The sequence below is a fragment of the Meles meles genome, chromosome 4 (assembly GCF_922984935.1).
Source record: "Meles meles chromosome 4, mMelMel3.1 paternal haplotype, whole genome shotgun sequence".
In the NCBI taxonomy this organism is placed as follows: domain Eukaryota; kingdom Metazoa; phylum Chordata; class Mammalia; order Carnivora; family Mustelidae; genus Meles; species Meles meles.
This window is the reverse complement of record NC_060069.1, coordinates 164,499,949-164,512,007: the sequence shown is the minus strand read 5'-3', so window position 1 is coordinate 164,512,007 and position 12,059 is coordinate 164,499,949. Positions and strand designations below refer to the sequence as shown.

At 49.2% G+C, this 12,059-nt stretch overlaps 1 protein-coding gene across 10 annotated transcripts in view; it reads right to left on the bottom strand.

Annotated features, from left to right (window-relative positions):
• PCNT (pericentrin) overlaps positions 1-12,059 on the bottom strand; it is a 119,439-nt gene that overhangs the window by 59,954 nt on the left and 47,426 nt on the right. For 9 of the 10 annotated variants that reach the window (XM_046002472.1, XM_046002474.1, XM_046002479.1 and 6 more), the window contains exon 16: positions 1,750-1,911. In XM_046002472.1, the coding sequence (XP_045858428.1) occupies positions 1,750-1,911 (162 nt within the window). The remainder of the gene's footprint in view (positions 1-1,749; positions 1,912-12,059) is intronic. The other variant, XM_046002473.1, reaches the window with a different exon arrangement.

The window sequence follows — 12,059 nt, the reverse complement described above, 5'->3', positions numbered from 1 at the left end:
GGAAGATAGAAAAAAATACAGTTCCATGAACCACTGGTGACGTCACACGAAGACGGCAAACGATGACCAAAACAAGAGAAGAGAAGAGAGGTTCTGCCAGCACACGAAACCGGTGCCCAACGGCTCCAGGCCTGGCTTGGCCTCCGCTGGTGGGGTGTGAAGGGAAGGCAGACGCCTGCCAGACGTGCAGCACAGAGCTCTGGTCCCACGGGCGGCTGCGGGGTGAGGCGGCAGCAGCCGCGAGGGCCGGCAGCACAGGCTCCGCAGAGGCTGAGTCCGCTCTTCGAGCCTATGGGACACAGACTTTTCCCTCTGCCGGTCCTGCTCCCTCCTTTTCACAAAAACTGTATGGTGACTGGGGGAAAAACTAAGACACATCTCTAGTGACACTGGTCAAAAAAGAGGAAAGTACAAAGAAACATCCTAACAAAACTTTTTCTGGGGCGCCTGGGTGGCTCAGTTGGTTAAGCGGCTGCCTCCAGTTCACGTCACGATCCTGGGGTCCTGGGATCGAATCCTGCATCAGGCTTCCTGCTCCGTGGGAGCCTGCCTCTCCCTTTCCCTCTGCCGCTCCCCCTGCTTGTGCTCTCTGTCAAAAAAGTAAATAAAATCTTAAAAAAAAAAAAGTAAGAAAAAAGAAAAAGAAACAGTATTACTACACTCCTGAAAGGTCTACATTGTGAGACTATCTCAAAAAATAGTATAAATAGGGGCACCTGGCTGGCTCAGCTGCTACAGCATGTGACTCTTGATCTCAGGGTCATGAGTTCAAGCCCCACGCTGTGTATGGAGCCTACTTAATAAAAAAGAAAAGAAAATAGTAAAAATGCACATCCTAAACTTATAAAGGAATAACAAAGAACCAAACCCAATTCAAAAACCATCAAAGAACCTGAACAGACATTTCTCCGAAGACAAACGAATGGCCAATAAGCTCCTGAAAAGATGCTCCACGTCACTCACCACCAGGGAAACGCACATCAAAACCACGATGTGGTCCCACCTCGCAACTGCTGTGACGTGGTCATAAACAGAGGGAAGATGGGGAACAAATGATGGCTGTGGAGAAACCGGTGCCCTGGGCGCGGCTGGCAGGGACATGAGATGGGGCAGCCGCCAGGAAGACAGTACGGCGGCTCCTCAAGACAAAAACAGAGTCGCCAGGACCCGGCAATCCTGTTCCTAGATGCGCACAGCCCGAACCGACGGGCAGGGACTGGAACAAGACTTGTACACGTGATGACATTATTCACAGCAGCCAAGACGGAGAAATCCCGTCTAGAGGTCTATCAGCAGCCAAACCCATGAAGAGAGCAACATGACGCGCATCTCTGTGTGAGAGTTATCACTCCGCCACACAACGCTGAGACGCTCTGACCCACACTGCAACAGGGCGGGCCCCACGGACGCACTGAGTGAACAAACCAGACGCAGGAAGACGAATGTTGCTGACCCTGTTACAGGAGGCCCCGGAAGCGGTCCAACTCAGCGGCACAAGGAAGAAGAGTGGGTTCCAGGGGCTGGAGGGAGGGGAAAGGGGAGCTCGTGGGCAGCGGGGGTAGTTTCTGCTTGTGGTGAGGATGAGCAGTTCTGGAAACGGACAGCGGGGAGAGGGGCACAACCCTGTGAACGGGGTGAATGCCCCTGAACTGTAACATTCAAAAATGATTAAAATGGTCAATTTTATGTTATGCACATTTTACCACACACACAAAAAGTAAAAACAAAGGAAAGACACTTGCCACATACCCGTAGAATTTGGTCATCCTTCTCCTGAAGCTGCAGAAACAAAGACTCTCCCTCTTTTTGGTGAAGAGACTGTGCCTGCTTACACTCCAGCCTAGGGATCTCCTCCTCTTCGTGCAAAGCAGCTTTCTTTTCATGTTCAAATTCACCCTGTATAAAAGTACACTGTTAACAAAAACAACAAAAATGTCACTCTAAGCTCTAAAAATTATGCTTGTTTCATTTCCTTGTTGTTTGCTAAAACACAGTTCATTGAACAAATATTTATTGAGTCCACCCTGTGCCAAGAGCAGGGATCAAAAGGGACAAAGCCACTACCCACAGTGAACACGTATTCAATGTGCTTCCCACAGAGAACACCGAGAGGACAGCTCGCTTCTTTTCCCAAATGATCACATTAAGAAATTACCCATCACCACGATACCACGACCATCAGAACCCAAGATATTTAGAAATAAAGTTCCTTTGGTTTCAAAACATAAACCCTATTTCTTCCTGAATAATAAACATTGTTTTTCATAAGGTTCACCTAACAAATTACGTGAATGAAATAAGCTTTTTTTTTTTAAGGCTATCTCTCTCTCTCTCTGTGTGTGTGTGTGTGTGTGTGTGTGTGTGTGTGTGTGTGTGTATGTGTGTGTGTATATATATATATAAACACACACACCAAAAGAAAAGCCCAATATATCTATTATTTATTTGAGAGAGAGAAAGCACAAGATGGGGGAGGTCAGAGGGAGAAGCAGACTCTCTGCCAAGCAGGGAGCCCGATGTGGGACTCAATCCCCAGACTCCAGGATCATGACCTGAGCTGAAGGCACTGGCTCAACCAACTGAGCCACCCAGGCGTCCTTAATGAAATAAGCTTTAAACAAACAAACAAACAAAACAACAACTACAGAGGCAGCACTTCCAAGATGGCAGAATAAGGACATCCAAGAATGCATTCCTCGGTAACAGCACCGAGAACACTGACAGAAACTGTCAAAACTCAACTTCTTCAGAGCTCTGGAAATTAAGAAAGACTTGTAATAATCCAGAGCTTACGAAAAACAAAGTCTGAGTCTCCATCCAAACAGCAGCTATGGGGCACTTAAACTTGCCCTAATCCCATCCCTCCCACCTCTGGCAGAGCTCTGCAAACAGCCTCCCATAGTCATAAGGGTTGGGGGGGACCAGAGGGGTTCGGAGCTCCTCAAGAGCACCAGCCCGCCAACCATCACCAACTGACCTATCCTGCAGCTCACTACGAAGTTCCATTCTCAAGGATGAGCTCACAGAGCTCACTCTGTCAACAACCCTACCACCAAGCCACTTATCACAATCAACCAACAGCTACTGTTTGACATCACAGTGGCCTGAAACCCATTAACTTGTCGCAGTTGGGGCCAATAAGAGGTAAATAAAAAAGCTTAAAAGGAACACTACAGAATGAGGAATCAACAGGGAGCTCTGAAAGGCTCCAGAAAATTCCTAGGAATTCAGGAAGCAAGTATAGGGCTGTATACCTATTAAGGAAAAGCTGAGAAGGCTCTAACACTCCTTGTTGACCTCACACTCACACAAAGTCAAAGCTAAGGAAGAGGAAGATGCCCACCAGTGCACTGGAAGCAAGCCCCAGTCAGAGCCCCTCAGTAAAGAGACAGATTAGAAAGTGGAACTGTAGAGCTATTCTGAAGCTGAGAGGTACACTTACTGAAATGAAAAATTCACTAGAGAGGCTCAACAGTAAATTTGAATGGACAGAAGAATCAGCAAATATGAAAATAGATCAAATATGACTATTTGGTCTGAGGAATAAAACGAAAAAAGAATAAAGAATAGTAAATAGAAAAATGCCTTGGATGTCCAACTCTTGATTTCAGCTCAAGCCATAATCTCAGAGATTCTCTCTATCCCTCTGACCCTCCCCCTGCTCACGTGCTCACTCTCTTTCTCTAAATAAATAGGAAATCTCTAAAAAGAAGAAAGAAAAGTAAACAGAGCTCCCAAGGCCTATGGGACACCCTCAAAGACCAACATACACGTGATGGGAGTCACAGAGGAGAGGAGAAAGGAACAGGGTAGAAAGCCTGCTTTATGAAAAAATGGCCAAAAACCACAACTTGAAGGATAAAATATTAATCTACAAACACAAGAAGCCCAATTAACCCCAGGTAGGATAGATTCAAAGAGATCCACACCAAGACACATCCCAGTTCAACTGTGAAAGACTAAGAAAAAGAATCTTGAAAGCAGAAAGATGGTGGAGGAGCAGGGCACCCGATTTCAACCGGTCCCCTGAACTGAGCTGAGTATCTGCCAGACCACTCTGAACACCCACGAAATCAGCCTGAGATGCAAGAAGATACATCTGGATTCCTACAAATGGAGTATCTCGGGCAGCTGGTCTCAAGGCATGAAGCGGGAGCTGAGGCTCTATGGGTAGACATCGGAAGATAAGCAGAAGGGGAGAGAGTGGGGTCCTGCACCATTGGAGCAGTGCCCGGACCTGGAAGCAGGGCAGGGAGTGCGGCCGCGGGGCCCACAACCCAGGGTACTAAGGCGTTTAGCAGAACAGACAGTAATGGAGACAGTGCGGCCTGGAGAGCTCACTGGAGAACAGACGGCGATCTCGGTCTTCTGGGACAGGAAAGCCGTCAGAGGACAAAAGCCCCCCAAAACTGGTTTTCACTGAGCCCACCCCCACCTCGGCGGCATGGCAACTCTGCCCAAACTGGGTTGCCTGGGTAACAGCACAGCAGGTCCCTCCCCCAGAAGACAGGCTAGAAGACCAAGAGGCCAATGACCCTAAGGTCCCTATAAAACAGATGCATCTTGCTTGGGTCGTGATCAATACTTTGGACCCCGTGCATTCCCTCAACCACCACTCAACAGAATGACTACGAGGAGGAACCCCCAACACAGGAATAATTCAGAGACTGTGGCTTCTGCCATAGAACTAATGGATATGGACATAACCAAACGTCAGAAACTGACATCAGAGTAACATTACGAAGGCGATCTCGAGGCTTGATAAAAATATGGACAATATAGAATCTCTAAGGGCGAAATGAGATCTGATCAGGCCAAACTTAAAAATGCTATAAATGAAATGCAGCCTAAACTGAATACTCTGACTGCCAGGGTAAAATAGGCAGAAGAACAAATTAGTGACCTAGAGGATAAGATGACGGAAAAGAAGGAAGCCAAGGAGGCCTGGAAAAACAGCTTAAAGCCCAAGAGATCACACTGAGAGAGATTAATAACCATGAAATGTTCCTCATGGTTCCAATGTCAGAACTGTTGGGATCCCTGAGGGGGTGGAGAGAGGTCCAGAAAATAAATTTGAGCATATCGTAGCTGAGAACTTCCCTAATCTGGGGAAGGAAACAAGCAATCATATCCAAGAGGCAGAGAGGACCCGTCCCAAGATCAATGAGAACAGACCAACGCCACTGTAGGGGTGGGCCAGGCCTGCTAGAGGAGACGGCCAATCAGTGGGGCATGCATAAATTTACTGAGGTGAGTTGCAATCCCACTGGCCACCTGTGTGTGGGCCAGGATCAACCACCTCTATAAAGGCTGGTCTGTGAGGCTGCAAGAGGGGGGTAGCAGGAGGAGTTAGAGTAGCCGGTAGCAGGAGCCATTGGGAGCCGTTAGGGTAGTGGTAGTGTCGGGGTTGTGGAGAGTGACAGCGCCGTTCTCATCGCCGGGAGCGGCCTCGTCCCTGGGAGTGGCCTCACTGCCCCGAGCAGCGGCGCCACCGCGAGCGGCCTCACTGCCTGAGCAGCGGCGCTGTCACCAGACGGTTGGGGAGCGGCCTCATCGCCAGCGGCCTCGTCCCGGGGAGCGGCCTCATCAGGAGCAGCCTGTGGTACAGTGAGGGTGAGACAGGGAGCCTCCAGGAGGGACCCCACGGCAAGGAGGCGGTGGCCCCCAGCAAGTCTCAGGCACCTACCAGTCAGTTTGATTTCTAGTGCCTGGGGCTCAGGTACCTACTGGTCAGTTTTGTTTCTGATGCATGGTGTGAAATAAAGCTTTGCTTGATTTTCGCTTTGTGTCAGTCTCGGTCCTTTGATCACGGACCCTAACATTGGGGGCTCATCCGGGATCAAACGACGAGAACTGTGCCAGCATCGGAATTTCTGGAAAAAGCCTCTATTGAGATCTTGTCTGTCTGTCTAGTTGTGGAGCTCCAGGGTATAGCCCACTGGGGAGAAGCTGGACACGGCCATGCTCCCTAGGGCTGGATGCGGGGACGTCCCATCCCTCTGCTGGTAGATCGACAGGGGGTTCAAGTCCCCCTGGGCGGTCGGGGGGTTTGAGTCCCCCTCAGTGTATGGGGGGTTCGAGTCCCCCTGGGCATACGGGGCGTTCAAGTCCCCCTAGGCGGTCGGGGGGTTCGAGTCCCCTAGATGGTCGGGGGGTAAAGAAATCCCCCACCAGTGGCAGGTTCTGGATAAGAATCGTTGGGCCTGCAGTTGTCTTTGCCTGGTTCTTTTGTTGTCTGTTGTGTGGTTTGTTGTGTTTTCAGGGGACCAAGAAAGTCCCCACCAAGAGCAGGCTCTGGATGGGGATCGCTGGGCCTGTGGTTGTCTCTGCCTTGTTTTTTTATTGTCTGTTGTGTTGTTTATTGTATTTGGAGAGATGGGACAAGCAGGGAGTAAGGGACCTGTGACACCCCTAGGTCTTGTTCTTGAACATTTCAAGGATTTCCAAGGTAAAGCCACTCAGTCAAGTGATAAGGTTTACCCGGGAAAACTAAAAACACTCTGTCAATTAGAGTGGCCCACTTTCTCCACAGGGTGGCCGCCGGAAGGAACATTTGCCTTGGCTCAGATCTATTCTACCCTGAGTGAGGTCTTCGATCTACATCAAGACCAAATACCATACATTGTGGCCTGGCGATATCTGATAGAAGACCCACCATCATGGCTCAAGTCCCAACTTCCCCCTGCTAATGAAACCATCTCTCTCACTCTAAGGCAGGTTAGATCACCAAAACCAGAACAGACAGATGAGGGGGAACCAGGGAAGAAGACTTCCTTCCTCCATCAGATGTGGAGGAGGTGGAATTCCCCCCTTTATCTGTCCTCTAAATCTGACTCTCGGTCTCGAGATGCCTTTACCAGTTCATCTCATACGTGGTCAGGGTCTACCTATGGGACCACCAAGCAGAGACCGCCCTGATCCTTCCCCTTTCCTCTATCCCCCTCATCCTCCCTTTACCTTACCAGTACTGTCTGCGCCAATGCTGCCTCTCTATGAGGTTGCTCTACCAGATGGGAGAGGGCGCCCCCACCTAAGCTACATCCCTTTCTCCTCTTCCGACATCTATAACTGGAAGACCCAACACAAATCCTTTTCGTCTACCCTCAGGATTTAATAAGTCTCTTGGAGACTGTTTTTCTTACCCACCAACCTACCTGGGTGGATATTCAACAGCTCCTTATGGCTCTCTTTAATGTGGAAGAGAGGGATCGCAACATGCGAGAAACCCATAAGGTGGTAAGTGAGAGACTTGGCAGGGACCTCGATCCCTGCCGAAAGGAAGACTACCGCCCAAGGGAACCCCCTGACTGGGATCCAAATTCCGATGAAGGTAAGGAGAGCTTACGTTTCTACCGCCAGGCTCTACTGGGAGGCCTCCGTGCAGCTGCAAGGAGACCCATAAATTTATCCAAAATTAGTATGGTGACTCATAAGAATGAGTCTCCAGGAGCTTTCCTAGAAAGGCTAATTGAAGATAAAATGTATAGCCCAATCGACCCTGAGGCACCCGAAAATCAGAGGGCAATCAATCTTGCTTTTGCCAATCAGTGAGCCCCAGATATAAGGAGGAGACAGAGAGGATAGTAAATGGAAGAAAAAGCCTAAACACAAAGAAGGCAGACGGGAAGACTTAGGTTCAGATCAGTGTGTTCACTGTAAGGAAAAAGGACACTGGGCCAAGGAGTGCCCCAAAAGGAAGACAGCAATGCTGGCCACCAGAGGAAAAAATTAAAATGGAGGGGAAATCAGCTGATTTTTTTTGATGGACACGGGAGCCCAATGTTCATCATTACTTATCTCAAAAATGCATTTCTCTGCATATCTTTAGCAAGGGAGTCTCAGGCCCTTTTTGCTTTTGAGTGGTCCGACCCACAGGAAGAGTTCCAAGGCCAGCTCACCTGGAAAAGAGTTCCCCAAGGGTTCAAGAATACACCCACCATTTTCAAGGAGGCCCTACACGAGGATTTGCATGAGTACAGAACCTCCAACCCAGTAATCACTCTGCTACGGTATGTTGATGACTTGCTAGCAGCCGCTGAGGACTATGAGTCATGCTTGTGGGGGACGAGAGCTCTCTTACAGACACTGCAGAAAAAAGGGTATTGGGTGTCAGCAGAGAAAGCACAGCTCTGTCAGAGCCATGCCACTTATCTAGGCTTTGATCTCCACGAGGGAGTGCGTTCACTGTCTGAGTCCAGGAAACAGGTGATCACCCGATACCCCCGCCCCACCATGTCCTGACAAGTGAGAGAGTTTCTTAGGACGGTGGGCTACTGCAGGCTGTGGATACCGTGGTTTGCAGAGATTGCCCGACCTCTCTATGAACTGGCAAAAGTGGGGGGGGGGGGGGCTCACTATGATACAACAGACAGCTGAGGCAGAAAGAGCATTTTGGGAATTACAGCCTCACTGAATGCCCCAGCATTGGCCATCCCAGATGTTACCAAGCCCTTCCATTCGTATGTGGATGATAAAGCAGGGGTGGCCAAAGAAGTTTTGACTCAGACTCTGGGGCCTTGGCAAAGGCCAGTAGCCTATCTTAGCAAGAAACCAGATCCAGTAGCAGCTGGGTTCCCCTCTTGCCTCTGCATGATTGCTGCCACGGCCCTCCTGGTCAAGGATGCAAGTAAACTGACTTTGGGTCAAAATCTCATCATAACCACCACACATGCTATCGAGGGCTTTCTCCAGACTCCACCAGACCGATGGACAACAAACGCCTGAGTGATAGGGTATCAGGCCCTCCTCCTCAACGAACCAAGAGTGACCTTCCGGCCCCTGGTAGTGTTAAATCCAGCCACGCTACTGCCAGAGGAGCTGGCTGACCACCCACACGACTGTGGGGAGGTCCTAACCCAAGTCACAGGAATAAGGCAGGACCTCAGAGACGTTCCCCTCCCAGATGCAAAGATGACTTGGTTCACAGATGGGAGTAGCTACATGGTCAATGAAAAGAGGTATATGGGGGCTGCGGTGGTTTCCCCTGAGCAGGAACTCTGGACAGCAGCCCTGCCACATGGAACTTTGGCACAAAAAGCGGAGCTGATTGCACTCACTAAGGCACTGCAGATGGCCAAAGGTAAAACCGCCAACATCTATACGGACAGCAGGTATGCCTTTGCTACTCTCCATATACATGGGGATATTTATAAAGAAAGGGGCCTATTAACAGCAGAAGGAAAAGGAATTTAAAACAGAGGAGAAATATTGGCTCTCCTCCAGGCTACTTGGGACCCAAAAGAGGTGGCCGTTATGCATTGGCCGGGACACCAAAAGGGGACTGATCTGATTTCAAAAGGAAACCAATTAGCAGATCAAGCCGCAAAGCAAGCAGCCCGAGAAACAGTGCAAGAACTGGTTACACTCCCGGCTCCAGCCCTACCAGAAAAACCGAACTATTCATTAGAAGATTTAAAGTATTTACAGAAATGGGTTAAATTGGACTATGAAGGGGACTGGGCTAAGACTAAAGCAGGAAAAATAATTCTTCCTCGAAGACTAGGCAAAAAGTTAGTAGACCAGATTCATCAGGGTACTCATTTGGGAATACGCAAACTCAAGGAGCTTATAGGCAAGCAGTTCCAGGTTTCTAAATTAGGGCGTATGGTTCAGGATGTAGTTGATGGATGTGCTCAATGCCAGGCAGTTAATGTGGGAAAAACTAGAATGGGAAGAGGGAAAAGAGAAAGAGGTAAGGAGGGGCGCCTGGGTGGCTCAGCGGGTTAAAGCCTCTGCCTTCGGCTCAGGTCATGATCCCAGGGTCCTGGGATCGAGCCCCGCATCGGGCTCTCTGCTTGGCTGGGAGCCTGCTTCCTCCTCTCTCTCTCTCTGCCTGCCTCTCTGCCTACTTGTAATCTCTATCTGTCAAATAAATAAATCTTTAAAAAAAAAAAAAAAAAGAAAGAGGTAAGGAATCAGGAATTTATTGCAAAATAGACTGTACAGAAATAAAACCCGGCAAATATGGGCACAAGTATATGTTAGTTTTTGTAGATACCTTTTCAGGCTGGGTAGAGGCTTTTTCCACCAAACATGAGATGGCAGGAGTGGTAGCCAAAAAGCCACTAGAAGAAATAATACCTAGGTTTGGGCTGCCTCTTGCGATCTGGTCAAACTGCCTTGTTGGAAGGGACCATTTACTGTCATCCTGACCACCCCCACGGCAGTAAAAGTAAAAGGCATCAGGGCCTGGATTCATATGGGTCACATCAAATGAGCCGAGGATAAAGACGCCCCCCCAAGATGGAAGCTGACAGACCCCGCTGACCATGGACTAAAGCTAAGATAAAAAAAATCTGTGAGTTTATTGTTGCTCCTATTGTTACCTGTTTATGAATAGTATAGGTGGTAAATTAGATGAACGGAATTAGGAAAAAATGGAAAAGGTTATACAAAGTGTTGAATGGCGAACTCATCAGCCGACTGTGCACTACTGTTACTTTTTGGCCCCAGTACTACATGCTCAATGTAGCCTCCTTACAACAGGAGAACATAGAACTGGCTGAAAGGTCAAGGATTTGACTAATCTCCAAAGAAAAGGGGGGAATGTAGGGGAGGGCCAGGCCTGCTGGAGGAGACGGCCAATCAGTGGGGTACACATAAATTTACTGAGGTGAGTTGCAATCCCATTGGCCACCTGTGTGTGGGCCGGGATCAACCACCTCTATAAAGGCTGGTCTGTGAGGCTGCAAGGGGGGCCATTAGTAGCAGGCGGAGTTAGGGTAGACGGTAGCAGGAGCCATTGGGAGCCGTTAGGGTAGTGGTAGTGCGGGGGTTGTGGAGAGTGACAGCGCCCTTTTCATTGCCGGGAGCGGCCTCGCTGCCCCGAGCAGCGGCGCCGCCAGGAGCAGCCTCATCAGGAGCGGCATTGCTGGGAGCCTCATCTGCAGCGGCCTCGCCACCCAGAGCAGTGGCGCCGCCCAGAGCGGCCTCGCTACCAGAGCAGCGGCGCTGTCACTAGATGGTCAGGGAGCGGCCTCATCGCCAGCGGCCTTGTCCCAGGGAGCGGCCCCATCCGGAGCGGCCTCGTCAGGAGCGGCCTGTGGTACAGTGAGGGTGAGGAAGGGAGCCTCCAGGAGAGACCCCAGGGCAAGGAGGTGGTGGCCCCCAGCAAGGCTCGGGCACCTACCGGTCAGTTTGATTTCTAATGCATGGGGCTCGGGCACCGACCAGTCAGTTTGATTTCTAATGCATGGGGCCCGGGCACCTACCGGTCAGTTTCGTTTCTGATGCATGGCGCGAAATAAAGCTTTGCTTGATTTTCACTTTGTGTCAGTCTCGTTCCTTTGATCACGGACCCTAACAGCCACAACATGTAATAGTACAATTTGCAAATCTTAGATCCAAGGAAAAAATCTTAAAAGCAGTGAGGGGGAAGAGATTTCTTACGTACAGAGTGAGGAACATCAGAAGAACATCAGACCTGTCGACAGAGAGCTGGCAAGCCAGAAAGGGCTGGCAAGACATATTCAGGGCACTAAATGAGAAGAACATGCAGCGAAGAAGTCTTTATTCAGCAAGGCTGTCATTCAGAATGGATGGACAGACAAGGAACTTCCAAGACCGGCAGAAACTGAAAGAGTATGTGACCACCAAGCCAGCCCTGCAAGAAATATTGGAGGGGGGGGTTCTATAAAAGGAGAAAGGCCCCAAGAGTGATACAGAACAGAAATTTACAGAGACAACCTATAGAAACAAGGACTTCACAGGCAACATAATGACAATAAAATCCTATCTTTCAAAAATCACTTTCAACGTGAACAGTCTAACTGCTCCCATGAAACAGCACAGGGTTGCAGACTGGATAAAAAGACATGACCTGTCCATATGCTGTCTACAAGAGACTCATTCTGAACCTAAAGATACATCCAGACTGAAAGTGAAGGGATGAAAACCATCTTTCACACCAACAGGCCTCAAAAGAAAACTGGGGTAGCAATTCTCGTATCAGACAAATTAGATTTTAAACTAAAGACTGTAGTAAGAGATGCAGAGGAACATTATATCATACTTAAAGGGCCCATCCAACAAGAGGATCTAACAACTGTAAATATCTGTGC